This window comes from Monodelphis domestica, chromosome 2, assembly GCF_027887165.1.
Source record: "Monodelphis domestica isolate mMonDom1 chromosome 2, mMonDom1.pri, whole genome shotgun sequence".
NCBI lineage: Eukaryota > Metazoa > Chordata > Mammalia > Didelphimorphia > Didelphidae > Monodelphis > Monodelphis domestica.
In genome coordinates, this window is record NC_077228.1 from 194,344,283 (window position 1) to 194,371,570 (window position 27,288).

General features: G+C 45.0%; 1 protein-coding gene and 1 non-coding gene across 2 annotated transcripts; both read right to left on the bottom strand.

Moving 5' to 3' along the window:
* Positions 1–163: 163 nt before the first annotated feature.
* Positions 164–24,022, bottom strand: STAT5A (signal transducer and activator of transcription 5A). Its single transcript, XM_001366365.4, has 19 exons — positions 23,887–24,022; positions 22,349–22,486; positions 21,500–21,656; positions 20,358–20,447; positions 18,806–18,980; positions 17,488–17,618; positions 16,863–17,014; positions 16,212–16,367; positions 15,159–15,338; positions 14,667–14,754; positions 14,405–14,527; positions 9,285–9,377; positions 8,449–8,655; positions 7,856–7,950; positions 7,559–7,689; positions 6,723–6,878; positions 3,656–3,707; positions 2,968–3,075; positions 164–1,754 (listed from the first exon to the last, which is right to left on the bottom strand). The coding sequence occupies exons 2-19, from the start codon at positions 22,474–22,476 to the stop codon at positions 1,628–1,630; spliced, it is 2,349 nt and encodes a 782-aa protein (XP_001366402.2). The 5' UTR covers positions 22,477–22,486; positions 23,887–24,022; the 3' UTR covers positions 164–1,627.
* MIR12322 (microRNA mir-12322) lies at positions 15,341–15,400 on the bottom strand. The gene is given in 1 exon segment (NR_162857.1): positions 15,341–15,400. It is a non-coding gene; the product is annotated as a microRNA mir-12322 (primary transcript).
* Positions 24,023–27,288: the final 3,266 nt, after the last annotated feature.

Sequence of the window (27,288 nt, forward strand, 5' to 3'; positions counted from 1 at the left end):
GATATGTGATGTTTATGGCCCCAAGTTGGAAATTTCCCACACTGGAACACAAAGGAGAGAATGAATTGTGAAATGTTCAGGTCACATTTATTCCACACTCCTCATTCACCCCCTAGGTATGCACTTCAGCTCCTCCCATCTAAGAAACAAGGCCATTTGGTGGTTGTTTTTTTAAGCATTTTATTCAAAAATAGCATTTCTTCACTTCATTGAAATGTTTTGTACAAAGTACAAAAAGTGTGTGGCGTCATCCTTTGGCCCTCATCTGACCCAACCTCATCTTAACCCTTACATCCCACTACAGCCCAGATGGATGTTCTCCCACTTTGTAAACCTGACTCTTTAATCCCCAGCCTAGGTGAGCTGAAAGGAATGCTGGGAACTTGACTTCAGAGATGTGAGGATAGGGGGAAAAGACTCCTTTGGGTACCAAAACCAGTTACTCATTTGCAATGAGATTTCCAAGACCACCATGGAAAAGGACTTGACGAGTGAAAACATCTTCTCGAATCAGTCATGCGCTTCAGAGAAATCAGAGAAAGTTTCTCCTTTCTCTGATACTGTTTTGTTGGTTTTTTTTAAAGACAGTCCCGCTTACTGGGTCCCAGACATCTCCCCTCTCCGGCTGCCAAAGCCATCCTGCTTTCAGGTCATCTGTCATTGCCGAGGTCAGGGGTGTACGTGAGCCGGTCTTGGGGTGGGAGGGGATGTGAGTCAGGAAAAGAAGGCAGAATCTCTGAGAAAGGACGGTCAAGCCGAAACAACAATCCGGACCTCAGACCCAAAAGAGAGGAAGCGATCTGGCAACCACTTACAGGAACAAGGCAACTCTTCCGCCATGGTCCTTTTCTGGACCAGGATGGAGGCATGGCTGCTGCAGAGATAACCCCTCGGAGAAATCTAAGAATAGTTAGGAGTCAAGACAAAACATTTCCCAGGAGTTCTAGCCCAAACCCTTTTGTGCAAGGGATTATAGGATCATAGATTTTGAGCTAGTTGGGTTCATGGAGGTCCTCTAGTCCAACTTCTTCATTTTACAGATGTGGAAAGATGAAGTGAGTTGCACAATAGTACACGGAAGAAGAGTCATAATTAAAATCCAGGCCCTCTAGTTCCAAACCCCAGGGCTTTCTACTGTATGACACAGACAGACTAATCCATGTCTGCATGCATCTAGACATCTGTGCGTGTGTGAGAGAGCCAGGACAAGTGGACACATAGACATACATGTGCTTTTGGGGAGCCACTCAGACTACCCAACTGGTATACATGGGCCAATTATGTCCTGCCTCTCCCCCTTCTCTCAGGCCACGGCTGCTCTTTAGGCAAAGGAGAGAAAGGACATTCCCCACCCACCCCCTTATCTCCCTCTCCACCATCGGAGCTTATGGACTGGCTTTTAGACAAGAGGAAAGAGTCAGTCCTCAAGGCCCTGAAGATGCCGCAAACACTAGACAGTAGGGGAAGAAGCCACCCACCCCACTGGCATCACATACACAGAAGTGCTGAAGTCCCAGCAACCATCAACACTTGGAGTGAGGAGTATTTGCCTCCAGACAGAGAGGACACCCATCTGCCAGTGAGGAGAGGGGGCAGGGCGATGAGACATGGGCTGGAGGGGTCCGAGTCATGACTGGGTGTGGGGGATCCACTGACTGTCCATTGGTCGGCTTAAGAGTTCTTCCACGTGTCTCGCTACGTCCATGGTTTCGTCCAGGTCAAAATCCTCATCAGGGTCAAGGACAGAGTCGGGGCTGGTGGGATAAAAGGGAAGCCTTGAGAGTCCAGAGGAAAAAAATGGATTCCCCTCCCTGGGGCACCTCAGGGCGTGTGTCTGGGGCACACCCAAAGAGGGCAGCCTCTTCCCCTCTCCCTCCACACGGCAGATTGCCCAAGGACCCCCGGGGTTCTGGCTTAGTGTGCTCCAGGAAGGTGGGGGGAATCTTAGTGCAAAGGGCAGTGGCGACTCCATCCCTTCATCTCCTCCCCCAGTGACCACCAGGTTTTTCTTTCAGAATCTCACACTTACTATACTTGAGGGGAAGTGGGAGTCCAGGGCTATATACCTAGGCAGCCTGGGACCCGCAGATGCTCCCCTCAACACTCCCCAAGGAGTCTGCAGACACAAATCTGGGGAGTCCATACACAGGATGGGGTGGGGGGAACTTACACATTCATTTTCACTAACCTTTGGTTTCCTTTGTGCTCCTGTGCATTTATTTAATGCATTTAAAAACATTATTCTGAGGGACAGCTAGGTGGCTCAGTGGTTAGAGAGCCAGACCTAGAGATGGGAGGTCCTGGGTTCAAATTTGACCTCAGATACTTCCTAGCTATATCACTTAACCCCCAATGCCCAGCCCTTACCACTCTTCCACCTTAGAACCAATACTTAGTATCAATTCTCAAACAAAAGGTAAGGGTTGAAAAAAAATTATTCTGAGATGGGGTCTAAAGGCTTGAAGGTAAAGACCCCTCTCTTTGGGGTTCTGGAAATTGCAGCAGAGCTGGACAATTAGAGCTATACCCAGATTCTCTTTTGCTAGACAGAGGTCTTCTAACAAAGGGTGCATGGCCAATAGTCCAGGAGGATATAGAAGGTATTCTTGGTCCCTTCCAACACTGATTCTGGACCCAAACCACCAACATACTCTTTATTTTTTTTTTAAGCCTTTACCTTCCATCTTAGAATCAATACTCTGTATTAGTTCCAAGGCAAAAGGGCAGTAAGGGCTAGGCAATGGGGGTTAAGTGACTTGCCCAGGGTCACACAGCCAGGCAGTATCTGAGACCAAATTCTGAAACCAGAACATCCCATCTCCAGGACTGATTCTCAATTCACTGAACCACCTAGTTTCTCCCTCAACCTACTCTTAAAACTAGTAAAACCTGGCCCAATATGGGAACCCATCTGAGACCAGCTCCACACAGTTACCACCCTCCACTTTCATTGCGAGTGCAACCTACTTCTGGGGATACATGTTATAATGAGACTGGGAGCACACGGCTGGGGATGGGGCCTGATCCATGAATGTGGCAGTGCCCCCCGAAGAATCTGCAGATGCACTGATGAACCTGGAGGAAGAAGGAAAAACAGAATCTTCAATCCCATCCTTCTGAAGGATTGACTTGAAAGCCTACTAGGACCCCTTCCTATCCTATGGTTCTAAGGCTTGGACTTGGAGGGAAGCATACTTGCTAAGCATCTGTGTAGCCTGTCACAACTGCCCAACAAGGCTGCCTGGGCTAGATCATCAGAGAAGTCCAGATCTGCCCTTTCACTCTTGGCTCCCATCCTTTGGGAAGCTCCCCTGGGCTCAGCTCTTTAATGGACGGCTAATTGAGGCTGAGCATGTCAGGAAGCCATGTAGTCACTTTTCCTGAGGAAATTGTTTTTAAGAGTGGGGAAAAAGAGGAGGTGCCCTCTCTGCTCCGAAGGCTCAGGGAATGGGAGCAGCGAACTGAGGGTGTTACTGAATCAGGACAGAATGTGAGATCTTAGCCAATATCACTGAGCAGCATCTGAGTCTGGGGAAGGGTAGATTTATGGGTTATATGTTTGGATGGGGGTGGGGAGAGAGTGTTATGGGTAAGGGAAGCCAAATGGAAATGAAGAAAATCCAAATGTAAATACTGACAGGAGCCGGACACTTACTCTGGGACCACCTGCTTGATCTGTGGTTTCACATATCCATCCACAGCTTTACCTACCGAGGATAGAAAGGAGAAAGAAATGTAAATCTCTGGTAAATGGAAATAAATATAATACTATAAATAAAAAATGATGATAGTTAACGTGTATAGCAATATTGGTCTGCAAAAGCAGAGTTTCATTATCTCAAAGCAACCCTTACTAGTAGCTGTTGTTGCTTTTTGTCATTCAGGCATTTTTAGTCCTGTCTGACTGCTACCCCATTTGGAGTTTTCTTGGCAAAGATACTGAAATGGTTTGCCATTTCCTTTTCCAGCTCATTTTACAGATGAGGAAATTGGGAGGAACAGGGTGAAGTGACTTGCCCAGAGTCATACAACTAGGACATGTCTGAGGCTGAATTTGAACTTGGGTCTTCCTGACTTCAGGTGAGGTACTCTATCCACTGCTATACCTAGCTGCCCAAGTAAAAGCTATTATTATTCTCATTTTATAGATAGGGAAGCTGAGGTTAAGAGCAGTTAAGTGCCAGCCCCCTCTTCTAATGTGTTCTCTATCAAATAATTTTTGCTGTTCCTCTCAGTGTAATTTGTTCCCAGGGCAGCAGGAGCCTAGGAGAAATATGAAGTACTTGTTGATGGATCGATAATGCAGTTTAAAAATTATCCAGCAATAATGTGGAAATATTTATTGCATGGAATAACCTATGTCAGACTATTTACCACCTGTCAGAAATTGGGGAGGAGGAGGGAGAGAATCTAAATTATAAAATATCAGAAAACAACTGTCAAAAATTGTTTCTCCGTGTGATTAAAAGAAAAAAAGAACTATCCAGCTATAAATAGAATCCATCCATCTAGTGAGAAAGAGCACTGGATTTGGATGGAAAGGGACTTGGTTCAAATGATGTCTCATTTATTTATTCCCTGTATAATTTGGAGTAGAAAGATCTGAGTTTGAATCCCACCTAAGACACTGGCTAGATGTGTGACCCTGAGCAAGTCACATAATGCTTGTGGGCCTCAGTTTCCTCATCTGTTAAATGAAGGGGTTGCAGTAGATGATCTCTAAGATCCCTTCCAGAACTAAATTTGGATTTTGTCAAATATTTCCTTGCTCTCCTTAAAAAAAAGATTTTTTAAAATAAAAAGATGGTATTTTTCAAAATTCTAGACTTCATAATTTCAACAAATATGAATTTGCAAACCAAATAAGGAATGAACTCTCAAATAAACTCTAACTCCAAACTATGTACATTTTTATAAGAGTAAAGTTAGGAATGTTAATTAAATTAAGACAGGAGCTACCAATTTGTCCTGTGCCTTTTTCCTTCCTTACTTCCTGTGTACTTAAAAAGTTTAGTAGTTATTGTTTGTTTATAAATCAAAGTCAGTGAGGGCCATGTTTGTAAAATTCTATTTTTACTCTGCCATATATTTGCCCTACTGTTCCACAAATTGATTTGGAGGCAAGAGGGGATATTAGCCAGTTTATTCTGCTGCTTGCTAGCATCCCTTTTGAGGAAAGTTCTTAAGAAGGAAAAGTTGTTTCAAGGTTGGTGGATATGAGGAAAACTGAAGGAATTGAGGAAATTAGGACAAGTGGTTAATTGTGGGAACTGAGTGATTAATTGTGGGAACTAAGTGAACCACACTGACTCCATCTTGTGACTCAGTTCTGGAGCTAGCTTAGTTCCCTTTCTATTCAATTATAAGCCTAGGCCAAATTCTGTTTTAGAGAAAAGTTTATTCAATTGCAAGAATTGGGAGAAAACTTTATTGAATTGTTTGATTCTCTTCCTTCTTTTTTTTTATTAGATTAACCAGTACTTTATCTATTTTATTTGTTTTTTCAAAGTACCAGCTCCTAGTCTTATTTATTAGTTCAATAGTTCTTTTACTTTCAATTTGATTAATTTCTCCTTTAATTTTTAGGATTTTTTTTAGGATTTAATTTTTAGGATTTCCAACTTTTTATCTGGGGATTTTTAATTTGTTCTTTTTCAATTTTTTTAAGTTGCAACCCAATTCATTGATCTCCCCCTTCTCGATTTTATTGTTATAGGCACTCAGAGATAGAAAATTTCCCCTGAGTACTGCTTTGGCTGTATCACATAAATTTTGATATGTTGTCTTCTCATTGTCATTCTCTTTAATAAAAAGTAATTGTTTATGATTTCTTTTTTGACCCACAAGTTTTGAAGAATTAGATTATTTAGTTTCCAATTAATTTTAAATTTGCCTTTCCATGGACTCTTGTTAATTATAATTTTTACTCCATTATGATCTAAAAAAGTTACATTTATTATTTCTGCTTTTCTGCATTTATTTGCAATATTTCTAGTACATGGTCAATCTTTGTATATGTATCACATTTGTTTGAAACCAGCCCTTCAAGGCTGGGAAATTAAACCACTTATATCTGCTATTTAGAGACCTTTAACCAAGGATTTAGATTATATTGACCAGAAATATAGTCAGTCCTAAGATTGATATAGGTTTTCTCATAATTGTACATAACAAGCAACCTATATGTCTTATCTGAAAACTAGACCCCTAATGATCAATCAATTATTGTTTCTATGTTCCTTTGATTGCTGACAGACACTTTCAAAAGTGAGACACCTCTTTTCTTGAATTGAAGGAATTTTGCCTGTTTGTTTACTCTTCCCTTCCCAACCTGGAAAGTCCCTACTCTTTCCTCTAATTTGAAACCAGATTACCAAAGTAATATTGTTTACTTTTAATTAATTGGGCTTATTTGATATTTTTATTATATACAAAAGTCTGTCTTCCCTTGTATTTAGGGTCCAGTCCTAAACTAAGAAAGGGACTTGGTCCCAATTTGTTAGGCAACTGGCATGCATTGCTTAATAAATCGATATGCCCAAAAGAGCAAACCTTTGTTTCCTCAGTCATTTCATCTTTTGCTCAATATATGAGTGAACATCTATGGATCTGGATCATATAGACTTTATCATTCCCCTGTAATACCAACCTTCTTCTCAAGCACTGACAACTTAAACCCCTCTCACTAAGAGAAAAAATCCTATGTCTGAGACAGGACTCACCAAGCACAGGAGTGTAATACTTGGAGAAAACTTCATCCTTGGGTCGGTCAGGGAACACATAGATGAGATAATTTAGGTCTCCCAATCGATCAGCCAGGGATCGGATGGAGAAATCCTTTGTTGTGAATGGCTTCAGGTTCCATAGGTTCCGGTCCGCTATGGGAAAAGACACAACATGCCTATCCGGATACCCTAAGAGTTGCAGAGGAGAAAGGAGGACAGGAAGCTAGATGGCACAGAGGGTAAAGCATGGGATTTGAAGTTGGGAAGACAAGTTCAATTCCTGTCCCTGATACTTGCTATGTGACCCTGGACAAGTCAATTTCCTCATCTGTAAATGGGGATGATAATAGCACTGTCTCATGAAAATCAAATAAGATAGTATTTGTAAAGTGTTCCTCAACCCTTAAAGAACTATATAAATGCTATTATTATTAATGAGAAGCTTTCTGAGAAAGCAGGACTTTTACTAGGCTGACTACCACGTAGTCTCCCCAGCATAATGAAAAAAGCCACATCAGCTTTATGCCAAGATGAACAATCTAATCTTTTTAATATTTCCAGATATCTAGCTATCTGCAAGGCTGAAGGAATTATCTGAATTAAGTTGCCCATTTGGTAAAATGATTAGAAGGGAATCTACTTTTGATCAACTCCCTTCCCTAAGTGTGAAGTCCAATTGATGTCTCTTTAAGATCCTGGAAGGGGAATGCTAAAGAGGACAAGCAAGGTGGAGAGTGGAGGAAAGAGAGTCAGAGAGTTGTCAAGGAAAGGAAAGGTAGAGGGACAGGAGAGAAAGTTGAAAGACTTGTGATGCTGGAAGCCTGGGAACTCACGGGAGTCAAACTTCCAGGCAATGGTGATACCTCCAATTTCAGAGTCACTGAATCGAAGCAGAAAGGTCCCATCAGGTTTGTTGATGAGCAGGTCATGAGCCTGCTGCTTGTTCACAAAACCCAAGATGGCCCTAAAGGATGAGAAACATTGGGGGAGGGAGGGTTTCTTACCCTCTGCTCAGAGCTTGTCATATCTAACTTCTCTGCTTGCTCCCAAAATTCCATAGCCAGATTCCAGCCAGTTCCATCCCTACCACCCCCAATCCCCTAGTGCTATCCCATGCCATAGCTCCTCACCCATCATTCCAATGGGGCTTGTGATGTTTCCTCAGCACGTCCATCACCCCATCAAACCACTGCCAGAATGTGTAATTCCAGCCTGGTAAGTTCTCCTAGAAAACCCATACCACCCCCCCCCAAAAAAACAAAGAGACTTAAGATTCTTTCTCAAAATATCTTCACTTAGATCATTTATATAGCTTGGGAACAGCTAGGTAGCATAGTGGATAGAGAGCCAAGTCTGGAGTTGTGAGACCCTGGGTTCAAATGTGGCCTCGGACATTTCCTAGTTGTGTGACCCTGGCCAACTCACTTAACTCCTTTTGCCTAGCCCTTGCTTTTCTGTCTTAGACTAAGACAGAAAATAAAGGTTTTTTAAAATTCATATTATTCGTATTGCCTACTTTTTTTAAGGTTTTCTGTCCATTTTCTTCCAAATCCTGGTACAGGCCAATTAGGTGGCTGCTGTTACAGGACAGGTGTCAAGGTGGGTTGGCTGAGGGCAGATAAGGAAGCTGTCTGTTTGGTGAAGGGTAGTAGAGTGGGGCAGGGTCAACTGGCTCTGACCGTACAGTTGTGTGATACCCACCCCCACCCCCCATTCCCCTCACCCTGTTGAACTGGGACCAAGAGATGGCCATGTTGTTGTAGTCTTCCATGTTGTTGCTGCTGCTGTTGAACAGTTTTTGAGCCAGGAACACCAAGTTCTCCTTTGTCAGGCCTCGGTTGCTCTGGACTTCTGCCTTGAACTTCATGTTGAGAGCCTCACACAGCTGGGGCCACAACACTTTGTCAGGCACAGCAAATGGCACCCGGCCCTGGAGAAGGGAAAAATGACAGAGAGATGAAGAGCACGTCAGAGGGGCACTTAGGTAGCACAGTGGATAGAGAACCAGGCCTGGATTCAAATGTGGCTTCAGATACTTCCTGTGTGACCCTGGGCAAGTCACTTAACCCCTATTGCACAATCTTTACTGTTCTTTTGCCTTGGAACCGATACCTAGAATGGATTCTTCCCCTTCCTTCCCCCAAAACTTTTACATTCCATCTTAGAATAAATACTAGGTATTGGTTCCAAGGAATAAGAATGGTAAGGGTTAGGTAATGGGAATTAAGTGACTTGCCTAAGGTCACACAACTAGGAAGTGTCTGAAGCCACATTTAAACCTAGAACTTCCCCTCTCCAAGCCTGGCTCTCAATTCATTAAGCCACCCAGCTTAGCTAAGAGTTTAAAAAAAAGGGGGGCAAGGCAGAGACAGATACCAGCCCCAGGAGAGGAGAAATGGACAGAAATCGGGAGCTGTCACTATTGGCTCCTCAGATCTCAAGTCTAGTTATCCTCCCAACCTCCCAGCTCTGGCCCTGGGTGCAGGTAATAATGAATGACACTCTGAAGAATCCTGAAGCCTGCACTCCAGGATGGATAACAGAAAAGGGTTCACTCACGGGTTCAGCAAATGCATTGTCCCATAACACCGTGGCTGTGGCATTGTGGTCCTGGCTCCCATGAACAATGACCACCACTGGAAGGGATAGAGTCTGCAGGAGGGAAAAGAGCAAATGTTTGGGGAAGGGGATGGAGTATAGGATCCACTTTGCTTCTCAAATCAGAAGTGAGGGTTCTAAATTCCCCTACAGAAATGCCCCTTCTGGGCTCCTGACTGATTAATTTCAAGCATAGATTGGAGACTGTCTTTCTCCTGCAACACAAACAATTCCAAGGCTTAGACAAAGTTCAAATTCCACCACTTAGTAGCCGTGTTATCCTGAGTAAAGCACTTGACCTCCCTAAGCCTTAGTTTTCTTATCTGCAAAACAGAGCTAAAAATAACACCTATGCCCCCTGGATTTTTGTGACAAACACAACAGAGATACTGTACAAGGAAGCTAGGTGGCACAGTGAATAGACTATGGGATCTGAAGTAAAAAAGACTCATCTTCCCAAGTTTAAAATCTGGCCTCAGACACTTCCTAGCTGTGTGACCCTGGGCAAGTCACTTAACCCCCATTGCCTAGCCCTTAATGCCTCTTCTGTCCTTAGGACCAATACACAGTATTGATTCTAAGATGGAAGGTAAGGGTTTTAAAAAGTGAGCTAGAGAAGGAAATGGCAAACACTCCAGTATATTTGCCAAGAAAACTCCAAATGCAATCATGAAGAGCTGGATATGACTGAAACAACTGAACAACAATAAAACTTGATATTTTGCAAACCTTGATATACTATATAAATGTTAGCTGTTAAACCCATGTTCTGGGTTTAATGACTGTCTCCATGCAGATGATTACCAAATCTATATAACCAAACCTAGTCTGTATTCTGATCTAAATGATCATCCCCCACAACTGGATATTTCAAAATGGATGAACTCAACATATCCAAAACAAAACCTTTTCCCCAAAATTCACCTGCCTGAGTGAAGTGAGCAGAACCCAGAGAACACTGTACACCAATACACAGTATATATATATATATATATATATATATATATATATATATATATATATATATATATATATATATATATACATATATATACATATACATATACATACATATACATATACATATACATATATATAATATACAGTATATATATAAGGGTTTAAAAAAAGAAATAACTTGACTGGCATCGATAACAACAATATTGTATATGATCAACTATGAATGACCTAGCTCAGTGATGGTGAACCTTTTAGAGACCGAGTGCCCAAACTGCAACTCTCACACCGCATGTAAGCCCCCCACCTTACCTCAGACAGGGGAGAGAGGAAGCTCTCCCATTGGGCTGCTGGATGGAGGGGCAGGTGATGAGAGAAATGTCATTAGGTGCTTGTGGAGAGAGGGAGGGGAGCAGCCTCCTTCAGCATATATGCCATAGGTTCATCAACACAGATCTAGCTCTCAGCAATACAATGATCCAAGTCAATTCTGAAAGACTTATGATAAAAAATGCCATCTGCCTCCAGAGAAAGAACTGATGGAATCTGAATGCAAATCAAAGCACACTATTTTTCAAGTTATTTGTGTGTATGCTTTTTTTGTTGTTTTTTTATTTTATATGAGTCTTCTTTCACAATATGACCAAAATGGAAGTATGTTTTGCATGTACACAATTTGCATACATGTATAACCTAGATCAAATTACTTCCAGCTCAGGGAAGGAGCAGGGAAAGAAAGGAGGGAGGAAATTTGGATCTCAAGATTTTGGAATATGTATGTTGAAATTATTATTACATGTAATTGGGAGAAAAATAAAATATTGTTTTTAAATTTTACCTGCCTTCTGAACATCGCAGTTTCTATTAAGGGTATCACCATTCTTCCAGTCACCTAAGTTTGAAATCTTGGAATTGTTGTCCTTGATTCTAGATATCCCTCAGCCTTCATATCCAATCAGTTGTCAAATCTGGTCTTTTCTGTCTCCATAATGTCTCACATCTATCCCCTTTCTATTTCCCTGGCCACCACCTTGCTCAGGCCTTCATCTGTCAATTGTACTATTGAAAGAGCCTCCTAATTGGTCTCCTTGTCTCAAATTTCTCTTCTATCCAATCAATCCTCCACCCAAATGTCAAGGTGATTTTCTTATAGCCTCTGTCAAACCATGTCACTCCTCTACTCGATGAATTCTAGTGGCTCCCTATTGCCTTTACTTTTTTAAAATTTAATATTTTATTTTTACAATTTACATGTACTAAAATTTTTAACATACATTTTTTTCTGAAATTATAAGGTCCAAGTTGTCACCCTCTCTCCTATCACCTCCCACCCCTCCCATAGCAAGCAGCTTAATTTGAGTTATATATGTATGATTACGTAGAACATATTTCCATATTGGCCATGTTGTGAGAAAATATTTATATAAAACCGAAACCTGAAAATGAAAACACACAAATAAAATAAAGTGAAAGATCATATGCTTTCAACTGCATTCAGATTCCATTAGTTCTTTCTCTGGCGGTAGATCAAATTCTTTGTCATAGGTTCTTCAGAATTGTCCTGAATCGCTGTATTGCTGAGAGTAGCTAAGTCTATCACAATTGATCATTGTACCCCATTGCTGTTACCGTGTACAGAGTTCTCCTGGTTATTTCACTCTGTACTAGTTCATATAGTTCTTTCCAGTTTTTTCTGAAATCATCCTGGTCATCATTTTCTCTGTTGCTTTTAGGATGAAATATAAGCTCTGTTTAGCTTTTAAAAAGGCTTTCACAATCTAAACTCAACCTACTTTTAAAAACTTATTATTTCCCTTCCCACTGAACTAACACTTAGTGAACCAAAGGTTCACTAAATCTTGCCCTCCAACCTCACTGCTAAATCCTTTATGTGCTACATTCCCCGATTTGAACATGAGCTCATTGAAAGCAATTGCTTCATTTTTTCTTTTTGTATCCTCAGTGCTTAAGCACAGTGCAGGGTTGAAGAAATACTTTTTCATTCATTTATTCCCACACTCTAATCCAGGCAAACTGGCCTGCTTGTTGTTCCTTACACATAACACTCTTATCTCTTCTCTCTGCACCTTTGCCCTGGCTATGTCCCCCAATCCTGGAATGTACTCCCATCTCATTTCTGCTTCTTAGAATCTGTTATTCCTTTTACAAACTCAGCTCAGTTCTACCTCATTTGGAAGCCTTCCTGATCCCAAAGTCTGCTGGTGCCCCCCAACAAAAACATATATTGTATACATTTGTTGTTCCATTATTTTTCAGTTGTGTCTAACTTTTTGTGACCCCATTTGAGGTTTTCTTGGAAAAAGATAGTGGATTGGTTTGCTATTTCCTTCCCTCGCTCATTTTACATATGAGGAAATGGAGGCACAAAAGGTGAAGTGACTTACCCAGAGTCATACAGCTAGAAAATGTCAGAGGCTAGATTTGAATTCAAGAAGATGAATCTTCCTGATCTAGGCTTGGCTCTACTCCACCTAGATTACTATGTCTTTATTTATTTATCCTTTTTTCTCAAGTAGAATATATACTTCTTAAGGACAGGAACTGTTTTAATTTTTTTTTTGAGTTCCTAGAACCTAGCACAATACCTGACCCATAGGAGGGTCTTAAAAATGCTTGTTGAAGGACTAGTAGGTAGCACAATGGATAAAGTACCAGGCCTGGAGTTGAGAGGACCTGGGTTCAAATGTAGCCTCAGCTGCTTCCTAACTGCTTGACCCCAAGCAAGTCACTTAACCCCAATTGCCTAGCTCTTACAATTCTAAGACAGAAGGTAAGAGTTTGGAAAAAAAATGCTTGTCTGTTTCTTGATTATTGGATCCACCATTCTGACAGTCTTTCTTTTTCTTGGCTCCTTGTCCCTCACCATATAGACTAAAGATTGAAGTTTAACACAATGGTTTTTATTACTGTCATAGAGATGATGATGATGGCGGCAGTGGCAGGGGACTCCTGACATTCTTATACCAGCGTTGCTCTGATTAGCTGTGTGACTTCTGGCTGATAAATCACCTTTATACTTATGTCACTCTTGTCTCAGAGCCCCCGGCCCATGCAGTATACATAGGAGAATATATACCAGACAATACAAAGTAAAGGAGCTCTCCCATTGGGAATGAGATAATTCAGTTCAACCAAAAGGGCAGGTCCTTGCTCTCAGTCTAAAGTAGCAAACTGGGACTAGGAACACGAAGAAGACTGCCAGCTCCTCTCATGTTTTCCCAGAGTTTTTGCCTTCAAACACCTGAAGTGGTGTTGGTTTCTTCTATCTTCTCTCTTGAAGGTAGAAGCCAGAAGCTCCCAGCATGGCCTGACACTTTAAAAAGGCTTGAAGCTTGGTGAATCCTAACCTTGAAGAGTCCTAAAAGGGACTGGCCTAGATCTGAAGGTCTCTTCCCTTTCACCAACTCTGCCCTTTCCCTCATGTAGGATATGACTTTCATGTCCACCAATAAGGAGAGTCCCAAACCAATGAGCCTAGGGACAGGAGTAACACTTGGATCCACATCTTTCTCTGAATATCCCTCCTTTCTGAAGAAGAGTCTCCTAGATGCCCTTCAATTGGGGAATGGCTGAACAAATTGTGGTATATGTTGGTGATGGAATACTATTGTGCTCAAAGGAATAATGAACTGGAGGAATTCCATGTGAACTGGAACAACCTCCAGGAATTGATGCAGAGTGAGAGGAGCAAAACCAGGAGAACATTGTACACAAAGACTGATACACTATGGCACAATCAAATGTAATGGACTTCTCTACTAGCAGCAATGCAATGATCCAGGACAATTGGGAGGGACTTGTGAGAAAGAACACTATCCACATTCAGAGGAAGAACTGTGGGAGTAGAAACACAGAAGAAAAACAATTGCTTGAATCCATGGGTCGAGGGGATATGGCTGGGGATATACACTCTAAATGATCATCCTAGAGCAAACATCAACAACATGGAAATAGGTTTTGATCAAGGACACATGTAAAACCCAGTGGAATTGTGCATTTGCGGGGAGGGAAGGAACATGATTCTTGTAATCAGGGGGGAAAGTTCTAAATTGACTAATTAAATAAAATTTTAAAAAGAAAGAAAGGAGTCCTCTAGTTCTTACCTTAACTTGAAATACAAGCTCATTTCCCCCAATGCTGAACTGAGACTCAAATAGGACTGTGAATTTCTCCTCCGTCACTGACTCAGCACCCCGTCTGTCTGCCCGTTTGATCCTCTTCAGGGACTATGATTGCAAGAGATCACGTACGAAAAGAGATGAGAAGTTCCCTGCTTAGCCTCATCCTGACCTAGTTTCTACTCATGAGACCCAAACCCTTTCCCCCAACAACCTTCTCTGCTTTTCTGCTGAGCTGCAATCTCACCATATTTCTGAAGTGTGCGCTGAGGGTGCCAGTTGCCTGGTGATACTCCATCACGCAGCAATTGTTCAAGATCTCTCCACTGCACTCACTGCAAGACAAAGAGATAAACCAAGATTAAGCTTTCACCATCCTCCAGTGTCCTCTCTCCCAGCAACCCCGGGTCCAGATTTCTTTTCTCCAAGAAGTTATCTCAGATTCCTCAGTTGTCTTGGAGAAAAGACTGCATCCAGAACTGATGCCTACCAAAAGCTTAGTTTCTATTTGATATCTAACTTATCATATAAGCCTGGGACTCCTCGAGACCAGGGACTGCATTTGCCTCACCACATTGGAAACTTTCTGACAGCTGGGACTCCACAGGAGGTGGAAAACAATAGGGAAAGGGAGGAAGGTGATGGAGTAAGAAAAGAATCACACTAAGTCAGTGGTGCTGCTAAAATGACCCAGGCATCCTGTGCGTAAGCGGCACAGAGGAAGGAAAGGGATCCTTACTTTCGAGTGTTCTCATTCTTCAGCAAAGACTTGGCCTGCTGCTCACTGATGATGGTGGCCTTCACTTGAGGGGGGTTCATATGCACATTCAACTTCCCACCCACCAGGAGACGTACAGTAGCTGCAAACTTGGTCTGCGTCTTCAGGACCTGAGGGGGCTGCTTCTCAATGATGAAGGTGCTGCGGGGAAGAGAAATGACCAGACATCCGGGATGCCGCTGATGCCAGATGACATCATCCCTTCCCAGGAGGCATCACTACATGCCTCTCTAGATCCCTGGAGAGAATCACTAGATGTGCTTCTTGTGCTTTGGAGGGCAGTCAGCTGGGGGCTGGAGGGATGCCTTGGGCCCTTTACACTTCTAGCTATGGGTGGGTCTCCCCCAAGAAGACTGTAGCTGTAAAAGATGAATGACCCCGCTTTGACCCGAAAGAAGAATACTGAGAGTAAGAAGGTGAGAGAGAGAGGAAGGGACCTAAGGTAGAAGGTCAAAAGGAGCTGGGGACAATTGGAATGAGGGAACAAGGGAAGGGTGTGTGTGTGTGTGTGTGTGTGTGTGTGTGTGTGTGTGTGAATGAGAGAACAAGGGAAGAGGGTGTGTGTGTGTGTGAATGAGGGAACAAGGGAAGGGTGTGTGTGTGTGTGTCTGTTCTGTGTGTGTGTGTGTGAATGAGGGAACAAGGGAAGGGTGTGTGTGTGTGTGTGTGTGTGTGTGAATGAGAGAACAAGGGAAGAGGGTGTGTGTGTGTGTGAATGAGGGAACAAGGGAAGGGTGTGTGTGTGTGTGTCTGTGTCTGTGTGTGTGTGTGTGAATGAGGGAACAAGGGAAGGGTGTGTGTGTGTGTGTGTGTGTGTGTGTGTGTGTGTGTGTGTGTGACATTCTCTCAGAATCAGACACTCCAACACACTGTCTCCAACCAGTGAAGCTCAGTCTAGAGCAGCTTGAAGAGCCCAAGGCAGGAGAGGCAGATGTCACAGTCTCAGCAATCCCCAGAAGCTTCCCGAGCTCCCCAGGAGCTGCCCCCAGAAGAAGGGAAGCTCAGAGCAGTTACCTGGTCACCAGTGCAGAGATGATATCTGTGATGGTGGCATTGAGCTCGGTCAGTATCTCCTCTACAGGCCCAGGAATGGGCAGCTGCTGGCAGAGATGCTCTGCCCGCCTGATCTGCTGCCGATTCTGCCAGATGATCTCTGCCAACTTCTCACACCTGGGTGTGGGGGCCCATGGGGCAACACAAAGGCAATGGATTAAACTGCACAGGATGGAGGCATCTAACTAGCACAGAGGGCCAGGCCTAGAGTCAGGAGGACCTGGGTTCAAAGCTGGCTTCAGACACCTTCCTAGCTGTGTGACCCTGGGCTAGTCCTTTCACCCCAGTTGCTTAGTCCTTGCCACTCTTCTGTCTTGGAACTGACATCAAGGCAGAAGATAAGGGTTTGGGGCTTTTTAATTGCCCAGATACAGGCTGATCCACAACTCGTCTAGGGAGAGACAGCCCACTCTAGGACTTCCTCTCTCACCATGGGAAGGGACCAAGGGAACTCACAGTAGACCTGGGTTGGGGAGAAGGGTGCCTGGTTTTAGTCACATCTCCCTCACCCCTCAGTCCAGAAGAGAGCTCCCCAACTCACCAGAACCAGCCCTGAAAGCTGACCCCCAAGGCCAAAAGCCCCACCCACCCAAAGTTCCCTCCCTCACATACCAAGACTGCAGGACATCCAGGCTGCCCTCTGGGGGCCCTCCGTTCCCTGCCAGCTGCTGCCGCCGCTTCCATTGGATCAGCTCATCGTCCAGAATGATGGTTTGCTGCTTCCTGAGCAGCTGGAGGGTCTTCTGGTGTTTCTCTGCCAGCTCCTGCCAACGCCAGTGGATCAGAGATTCAGAGCTGGCAGGGGCCTTCCACATCTTCTAGTCTAACCCCTCATTTGGCCAAGGAGGAAACAAGTCCACAGAGGTCAATCTCAAGTCCCCACAGGGAGCAGGAAGAAGAGGCAGATCTGGGACTAGAATCCAGGGCCTCTGACTGCGAGAGGCAAAGGTCAGGTCCCCTCTTGGAAGGCTCAGAAGACAGCCTTCTGCTGCCCCATTAAATAAGGCAAACTGACAGGGAAGGCCTTCTTTTCTCAAATGGCTTCCATGCTTCCCTTGTCCCAAGTTCCCCAGACCAGATTCCCCACAGGGAAAGGAATCCATTGTAGCCACGCTGCCTGGCTCTTTGCCTTGGCTCCCCCCAAAGAGATCAGGACATTGTTGCCCATCGGAGGACACCTCTGATTCCTGCCTCCCCCCAATTCGGCCCAGGAAAGAGTGGGAAGGAAGGAGCTCACCACACGGTACTGCTGGAGAGTCTGGGCCTCACGCTGCAGCCAGGCCTCCAGGGACACCTGCTTCTGTTGAAGTGCTGTTTCCCTCGTCAAGCGTTCCTGGGGACTCAGCTGTGACAGCTGGGAAAACTGAGCTGTGGGGGAAAGGAACACACCACAGCACCCTCCTTTAGCCTCCACATAGGAAGCTTCAGGGACCCAAGCACCATCTGATTGGGAGACAGCAAGGCCCACAGTGAGGGGATACTCTCTACCCGCCCCCCAAAAAGAGAGACACCTCTCTGAGCCCCCCCAAAGTTTGACTCTCCTCTCAACTTCAACCAGCAGCTTCTCAGCCATTCCTCAGTGCCTCCAGATGATGGAGGCATGAGGTCTTCCAGAAACAGTCTCATCCTTTCCCCTCAAATGCAACAATGGGCAATCAGAGCCCAATTCTAGCTCCACACTCCCTGCCTTCTGCCTGGGGGTGACAGCTCCTCTCAGATGAGGAACGGAGCACACGTGTGTGGTTGAAAGGAAAAAGAGGGGCACGAGAATCCCATGTTCCCATGGAAGGTGCAAAGGGAGGGCAAGTTGACTGGTCTCAGGACAGCTTCCCATGGACAGGGGGTGCTCCTGCTCAGGCTGCCTCCCACCAGCACATGCACTTGGGCTGGCATTTCTGACAGCAAAGCCCATCTTGCTCCCTCTGGGACAAGGCCAGGCTCCAGCCCAAGACAATGGCTTCAGGAACACCAGGAGAGGGAGCTCCTGGAGCTCCACAACTGGTTTCTTCCACAGACAGCCCCTAGCCTGGTTCTTCTGCTCAGAAGGTCACTTCATCCTGGGCACAAGGCAGACACTATCCCCTGCTCAGGGGAAGGGCTGTTCAGCTGAGCTGCTTGACAGACACCTCCACCTGGAAGCCTTCTAGAAACAAGCCCTCCCACAAATGGTAAAAGTCAAGCAATTCCCACCGTCCCTGCAGAGTAGACCCTGATATGGCGTGTACTCTAAGGATCGCCATTCACAAGTTCTGGCCCGCTTGGGGGGCTGAGCTGACCCATTTGGAGTGCCTCCAATGTAGGTGCTGAGCTCAGGTGGGGAGCTTTCTGAGAGAGGAACCTATTTCCCTATAGATCTGGGATCTAGGGGAGGACAGAGATCGGGTCTCTTCCTTCTTGTTTAGCGCCTTCCATTGGGTTCTGACCTGGTCAGGGATGGGGACTCCCTGACAGCTCCAGCCAAAGGCTGCTGCCCCAAACCAAGGGCCCCATTTTGCTCTCCAGCCCTGAGCTCTCTTTGGGCTTCCTGGCCCCACCTTCAGCCCCACTGGCCTCACCCTGGTTTCTGAGACTCTCCTGGTACTGGATGATGAAATACTCCTGAGTCTGCTGTAGCTTCTTCAGCTCATTCTCTGTGTCCTGAGTGACCAGTCGCAGCTCCTCAAATGTCTGGTTGATCTGCAGGTGTTTCTGGGACAGAGCATCGGCCAGGTTCCCAGCTGGAGAACTACACTGCACACAGAGGGAGGGGCAGGGAGAGAGGCAGCAGGTTCACGTGGCCAGTTCAGTCTGGGGAGCCTCAGACAAAGCCAGTGGTTCTCGGGGGAACACTCCACAGACTCCGGGCCTAAAGCCAGAAGGCTGGGACACCTACCATTTGGGCCCCAGGAAGGAAAAAGGAGTCCGTTGATTTCAGACCTAGTCTCCCCCGAGGAGATGCTCAGTGGGCTCCCTAGAGGGCCCAAGGACAGGGGTTAGTCCCTTTGGGGACTTTCATGGACAACGAAGACTCCTCCTTCTGGACTCTGCAGGCAGACCCCACCTGGCTGAATCACTCAGCTGCTTCCCTCTTGCTATGGAATAATGTGTTCTAGCCATCTAGATGGCATTCTCCCTAGAGATTTCAGCTCCCCTCCTCCCCACACGCCCATTGACTTTCAAGGCTAATAGCACCAGGTTTCCATAGCACCAACCACCCAGTGATTTATTCCCATCAAGACATTCTGCTCTTTATCAACCAGCCTATCAGTCAGCCCACTTCTAACGGAGAGGATCCTAGATGAAGAAGACTTGGGGTCCTCAGTCTCTCTTAAACCAGCATCATCCTCATCCCTCATAGATTATAATCATTCACAACCAAAGCCTAATTCTTACTGCTATTACATCACATCTGCCCAGGGGTGGTAGCTTCTCCCAGAGGAGATAGGAGATGAGGGAATGGGGGAACGTAATAGTTTTCTGTGCTATCAGACGCAGTTAGCCCTGATTAGTTTTGCTAAATTGCCTTTTTCCTTTTCCCATTAGAGTGTGAACTCCCTGGGAGCAGGAACTGTGGGCTATTTTTCTTTCTTTGCACTTCTTTCTTAGCACAGTGCCTGGAACATAGCAACTGCTTCATAAATGATTGCTGACTGACTGACTGACTTTCCCTTTCTCTCTTCCAAGGGATGGCGCCATCCACAAGAAAGAGGAGGATGGGGGGAAGGACATAATTCAGGAAAGAAGGTGATTCAAAACCAAAAGATAGGAACAAAATTTAAAATGTTTTTCAAAAGGGCTGGCTCTAAACTGATCACCTCTTCCAGCATCTCTTCCCTAAACACTTTTCCCTGCCTCATCAAACCTTTAGCCTCAGCATTTCTCCCTGTCTTTGAACTGTATTCATTGACCTCTCTTTGTGAGCCTTTATTATTCAAATCAAATCATCTGACACATGGGCATCCTATGTCTCCTCCTAGATGGTAAGCCACCTGGATTCACGAGCCATCTTTCTTATTTCTTTTGTATCCCCTCAGCAGCCCTTGGAACCATCTTTTGTGAAATTCACTCAATGTACAGAGAGAGTTTGATGAGAGAGGATGTGCTCAAAGAGCTCTCTGGCACACTCACATTGGTAGCTTCTCGGACCAGCCTCTGTTCATTGTATAATATGTGGCGGATGCATCGGACCAACTCCATGGGGCAGCGGTCATATGTACTCTGAAGGAATCAAACAAGTACCAAATGAACCTTCCCACCATTAAGATTCCCATTCATGGTCTCCTGTTCCAACTAGACCCATTTTCCCTAAAACATTAACTTTAAATTTTTCAGTCTTTGTCACTCTCCTTATTCCAGAATACTACCTCTCTTCCTTTCAACTAACCTATAGCCTTGATATCCTTCAAACCTAAAGCAGCATTTAGTTCTTTCAGAAAGTCCTCATGGACTTTGATCCTTCATCTATATTAAGAATTGATTAAAAGAGGAAAGGAATGGATTTCTCCTTGACTCTGCATGACTGGTTCATTTCATTTACATCATGACCCTTTGTGCTTATACATAGATATAGATATGTATTTATATAAAATATAAAGAGATATCTCATCTCTACATAAAATTTTATTTCAAAATAATAAATACTTATCAAGCACTTGCCTCATTGTTCATGACTAGGACAAACCTTGGCACACAGAGTCATTTCTATTCATTCTTAGCCTGTTTTAAAATAAATTCGATCCCTTTCTCTCATTCCAATCACTCCAAGATCCAATTTTTCTGTAGGAGTGGACCTCCACATTCTACATTTTGTCTTCTTAACTTTAAATTCAGAAGGCAGATTACCCCTACTCCAGATGGGAATCTCCTATTTAAAAGATCCTCTAGTAGGTGACCTTGCCACTTCCTTCTCCCTCCTATTCCATAATCTAGTCATCTTTTTTTTTCTTTTTCTCAAATTAGCCACTTTGACTTTAATCTTCCTACTGCGTGGTAAACTCTCACAGTCTCATGTCCTTGATACTGTTTCATTTATCATCCTCCTTTAGACAATACCCTTCTACCTTGTAACATAAGAAAAACAAGCTGGGATACAAGTCACAAAGAAGGGGGTGGGAGGCATGAATGGAAACACAGAAAAGTTTAGCAGTTGACTCAAGGTCACAGAGTGAATTAGTTTGCAAGTCCAAGACCAGAAACCAAATGTTTTGATGCTAAGAAGAAGAAAAGAGAACATAATGTGCCAGGAAGATGGCCCTAGATTCCATACTCACCTGCAGTTGAGTTGCATAATGGCCTAGTTTGATCTTCAGTAAAAACCCATCTTCCCCCACTTGGTGTTCAGCCTTTTTCTGCAGCTCTTGGATTAAGCCCTCTAGGAGCTGGGCAGCTTGGACACTGTCCTGGGGATTGTCCAGGTCAATGGTATTCCTAGAGTGGGAAGAGAAGTAGAAGGACAGTAATCGACCATCCCACCTATGGAGAAAGTAGAGGACTTGGAGGCAAATGAAATTGTAGGTGAGTTCACATAAATTAGAGACTCTGCTCTAGTCTTCTAAGAGCCCACAGATTTCATTCTAAACTGCTCAGAATGAATCAGAGAAAAACTCCCACTACCCTTCCCGCTCCCTCTTCCCCTTTCCTATAGAGACACCACCCCTTCCTCTAACAGTCACAGGGCAGAGACAAAGAAAGAGCAGGCAGAAAGAGACAAAACCTGAAAGAGATTGATAGTAGTGCCACTAAGAGACCAGGAAAGATGGAAAGATGGAGAGGCAGTCAAATATACCACATATATGAGCACAGCCCAAGCCAGAAAAGGGGCAGGAGGTGGGGAGGGGAGAGGAAGTGTAGACAGCAAGCCACAAAGAAAAAGAATAGGAAGATACCAAGTTAGACATGCCACACATAGATACTAAGAATTGAGAGAGAGAAAGAGAGAGAGAGAGAGAGAGAGAGAGAGAGAGAGAGAGAGAGAGAGAGAGAGAGAGAGAGAGAGAGAACTCAATTAAGCCAAAAAAGTCATGATCAAAGCTTGAGATGACCATCTGAAAATTTTAGAGAAAGAGACCAGTCCTTCTCCATCCTTCCCAATGGAGAAGAATGGATGATGGATAACTTACCAGGCCTGACTCTCAATCCATTGAGCCAAATAGTGACGGACTTCAATGGGGAAGTGCTGACCATAGAGGACCTGCATCTGACGGAGAGCATCCCCTTGAAGTTGCTGTGCCTGGATCCAGCCTGCCATGACTTTGCACCTGAAGGAGAAAATTTAAAATGGAAGAATTCAGAACAGCTATGTAGCACAGAGGATAGAGCATCAGGCCTACAGTTTGGAGGAACTAGGCTCAAATTTGACCTCAAACACTTTCTAGCTGTGTGACTCTGGGCAAGTGACTTAACCCCAATTGCCTAGCCCTTGATGGTCTTTTGCCTTAGTACCAATTCCAAGACAGAAAGTTAGAGTTTTTTTTTATTTAAAGATGGGTGAATTTGATTCAATTTAATTCAACAGTACTTAATAAGCTATCACTTTGTACAAGGCACCCTTCCAGGATCTGGGGATATGAAGAAAAAGATGAGAGTGAGAAAGGGCACAAGTGACAAATGAGACCAGGACAAAGTGGGAGTAAGGGACCTGGAAAGGGGCTCATTTTCATTCCTATCCACCAACTCTGGTTACTCTTATCTACATAGTGAGGGTATCCTGCCCTTTCCCTTCTACCAATATCTCGTCATCCCTTAAGTGGTATAATGGGGAGAGCATTGGTTTTAGAGATGGAGGATCTGGGTTAAAATTCTAATGTGCTGCATACTATGTAACTTAAGGCAGTTTCTTCCTCTAGACCTTAGTTTCCTTTCCTGTACTATGAGGTGGTTAGACTAGGTGTTCTCTAAGGTCCTTTCTAGCTCTAAATCCTATAATTCTAAGCTTCTTGGGCCCTATAATTTTTTGTTGTTGTTGTGGGGGAGCAGGATGATGAGAAGTGGGTATATGAGAGAACCAGCCATCCCCCAGTGCCAGGGGCTGAAATAAAGGATGGAGTGAGATATCAAGGGTCAGATGGCTAGGTCTCTCTTTCCTGCATCCCCTTTCCCTATGCCCCCTAACTGGGGCTTCCCCAAAGGTAGTAGTGCTAGAAACAGAAAGGGAAACCAGGTGGCTAAGCCCCAGGAGTCCCCAGCTGGAGGAGTGGGACAGTCCCTCTGAGGCCCAACGTGGGTAGGGATATTCCAACGGAGACCCCCTTCCCCAATCCAGAGTTCCCCACCCTGCTGGGAGATGATCCCACGTGGCTAGAGATAAGGAAAGCCAGAGGTGAACTACCCTCCAAACCCCTTTGATCCCACCCTGGGCATTGCTCTCTCCCCAGTGGCAAGGAGATGTGCTATCTCCATGCCTCATCCCTCTCGAGACGCTGTCTCTCTCTCTGGACTGTGGAAAATTCTCTAAGCCTTTGGTTCAGTTTTCGGGACCCAGAGCAGCCTGACTGGAGCCCTGAGATGCCCAGGCGCCGGAAGATGAAACGAGCGCCCCCTTGCCCTCTTCTTTCCAGCAACCGCGAGGGCCCTCTTCACCCGGCCAGAAGAGTAGCCCTCCTTGCCCCAGCCCAGACCCGCGCCGTGCGCTCTGGACGCATTAGCCAACTGCCCTCACCTCCTGGCCCCCAGCAGCGGATCGCGGCTTTCCGCGCTCGGGCTCTCCTCTCCTCGGCCGGCGGCAACAGCTGCGGCTGGAGCTGCTACTACAGGAAGGAGCAGAGAGCAGCGATTTCCTCCTCAAAGGTCAGCTGCCTCCAACAGACCAAACACAGAGCGCAAAGCTCTCGACAGCTCCCCTCCCTGTCTCCCTCCCTCCTTAGCTCGCGTACTATCCGGCGTACTATCCTACTAATAGCGGTGGCTGCTACCACTGGCTCTGTAGCGTGGGCCTTCTCTTCGCCGGAGCCCAGCGAAGTGCAGGCGGAGCGGAGATACGGGGCTGTCCCACCAATTGTGCCCCCGCCCCAAGGTCCCAACTCAAGGGCTCTGGCGTCTCCTGTGGGAGTGTCCCGGAGGGGGTGGGTGGTAGACGCTGCGACAAAAGTGCCGAAAGTAGTGACCGGAGGAAAGTGGGGAATCCCAGACCAGCCGCCCTAGGGAGCCACAAGGGGAATCAGACTCTGGGAGTTCCAAATAAGTACGTAGGGACTTCGCCCACTGACCCCTAAGGGCACAGCTACTAGAATAGGAAAGGTGTGGGGAAGACTGAGGAACCCTAATTATCCCCCACCACACCCAAGTAATCAGGATATCAATCACTATGTAAGGGATTGTCTATATGTTCCAGTAAATAGCTATGCTGCCTTCCCCTAGCCATCAGAGACTGAGCCCTGTCAAAACTTCAGCAAAGGACTGAAAACAGACTCTCCAGTGAAGACTCCTAAAGGTCTTGCCAGTTCAGGTAGCAAACAGTTGGTGGAAGCCTCTACCATCTTATCAGACCCTCCTCCCACCCCCATCTCCAGCCTTGAGTTCGAGGCTGAGTTTGGATTCTGTTGGGTAAGGCCAACTTGGAAGGCTTCCATTCCCTTTGCCCAGCTTCCCTTCTCTTTTCAGACCTCCCTTTTCTCTGGCCACTGTCCAGCCACTGGGCATTGGCAGGACCAAAGGGAGGAGCAGCTACTGCCCACCCCAACCCTGCTTGGCTAAGGTTTTGAGCCGTCCTGGGGTAACCATTCACTTCTGCCTCCTCTTATTTCCCTCTCTGCCCTTTTCTCTCTTTCTCATCATGCTTTCCTTGTCACTCCATTCTTTTTCTTTCCATCTCTGTCTCTACCTCATGCCATCCCTCTCCCTCTCACTCGATTCTCTTCATTTCAGAAGAAAAGTTTTAAATATCAGCAGAAGTCATAATGCATCTTCCCTATTTCTCCACCCCTTGCTTCTTCCTCCTCCTCCTCCTCCTCCTCCTCCTCCTCCTCCTCCTCCTCCTCCTCCTCCTCCTCCTCCTCCTCCTCTTAACTACTCTCCATTTCCACTCCCTTGGGCTAGATCACTTAGTTGGTGAGATTAATAAAGAAAGGGATTACAAGGGAAAAGGGAAAGTGAAAAGAACACTGGACTTGGAGGTGACCTAGGGACAACTTCTAGCTTGAATGCTTAACTGAGTGGCTGTGAGGAAGTCATTTAACTACTCTTCTGTTTAGAAAAAAATGAGCTTAATTTTCCTCAGCTGTAAAATGGAAATAATAAAATTTATACCACTTATCTAACAGTCCTGATGTAAGGAAAATATTTTCTTTTCTATTTAATATATTTTATATTTAATTACATGTAATAACAATAAAAAACCCTCACCTTCCACCTCAGAATAATACTGTGTATTGGTTCCAAGGCAGAAGAGCAATAAGGACTAGGCAATGGGGTTAAGTGACTTGCCCAGAGTCACACAGCTAGAAATATCTGAGGTCAGATTGAAACCTAGGATCTCCTGTCTGTAGGCCTGGATCTCAATCCACTGAGTCTCTCAGCTACCCTCTATAATGACGATTTTTTAACACTTGTTTTACAAAATTTCAAGTTCTAAATTCTATCCCTACCTTCCTCCCCTCTCTTCTCCCTGAGATGGCAAACAACTTGATCCAGGTTATGTGTGTGTGTGTGATTGTGCAAAACATATCTCCACCTTGGACATGCTGTGGAAGAAGACTCCCATAAAACAAAAGCAAAAACAGAAAACAACCTCACACAAAATAAAGTGAAAAACAGTATGTTTGATCTGCAGACTCCATCAGTTCTTAAGGAAAAAAATTCTGTAAAGTGTCATGTGTGCTATAGTTATAAGATACTATTGAAATAGAGGTATGTACACCCCTTTGTGGAGGTGCAAACATGGTATGGAAGAGAGAGGATGAGAAGATCAAAGAAACTTCCCCACCCACCCATATCCCACTAAAGACTGATTCCTAGGGAGAGGGAGTTTGTAGCCCCTGCTTGACTTGGAGTTGATGAGAAGCAGGCACTTACTCTTACTCTCCAGCACTTCTCATTGCCTAGCCTTGATGAGGTGGAATGTTAGTAATTAGCTCTGTTCCCTCAGAACTAGAGTTTGATGCACTAGACTCTAAATAGAATTCTGAGGAACTTGGGATGGGGCATGGGGAGATCCCTATCTATTTCTTCTGATTCTCATATCCTGCATTCCAAAGAGTTGGCTCCCTTTGGGAGATCTCTCATCTACAAGTAAGTATGTAGGACTAGGAAGGGATCTCTATTGTCCTCCTCCCTCCTTATTTCTGGGACTATTGGGTCCTCCTCTCCCCTTCCTGATACTCAGCCTTAGAACCCTTAATACCCCACCTCTAGGAATACTCCACTCCTGGCTTCTTCTCAGGTCACTGCCCTGGCTCACAGTTCTCACCTACCATTTCAGTGGGGAGGAAGTCCTGGATTACAGAAAGCTGGCCCCAAGATGATGGACAGCAAAAGAGATTTGGCTCTTGACAGTTGTCTGAATCAAATTCTCCTCTGAGTTCCACTTGTCCTCTCTTCTCCACCTCCCCCAGACCCACTCTCTACCTTAGATCCCCAGTTTGGACCAGGGAATGAGACTACCTTTGTGTCCAAAAATAGAAAATTATTCTCCAAGCTTTCACCCCATCTTCATTTCTCCGTCTGAGTCTGCTCTCTGTTTCTTTGTCTCCACCTGTTTGCCTCTCTGTAGTACTGTCTCAGCCTATTTCTCTGTCTCTCCCTACCTTCACCTCTGATTCTCTGCTAAGATTTCTGGGTAGGTGGGCACTTCCTAAAATGATGGAGGCTCCTCAGGGAAGGCAAGAGGCCAGGTGAGAGTTGACAGCTATGGAGGTGAGTGGTAAGAGCCGGGTTAGAGAGAAGAGGGAAATGCTTAGCACAATTAGTTAATAAGAGGTAACTTTCAGTATTTAGCACAGTGCCTGACATGTAGTAGGTGCTTAATTAATGTTTATTGACTGACTAATTTGTAAGATCTGGGACTAACGCTATGAAAATTGCCTGAAAATTGTGGGATTTTCATCTTTCTGTTTTCCATTGCAAA

Excerpts from the sequence above, each read along its gene's own strand:
- STAT5A (XM_001366365.4), bottom strand. The coding sequence starts at position 22,476 with ATGGCAGGCTGGATCCAGGCACAGCAACTTCAAGGGGATGCTCTCCGT. Across the intron at positions 20,448-21,499 it reads ATTATGCAACTCAACTGCAG|AGTACATATGACCGCTGCCC; the intron begins GTGAGTATGGAA and ends TGATTCCTTCAG. Across the intron at positions 14,755-15,158 it reads AAGAATGAGAACACTCGAAA|TGAGTGCAGTGGAGAGATCT; the intron begins GTAAGGATCCCT and ends TTTGTCTTGCAG.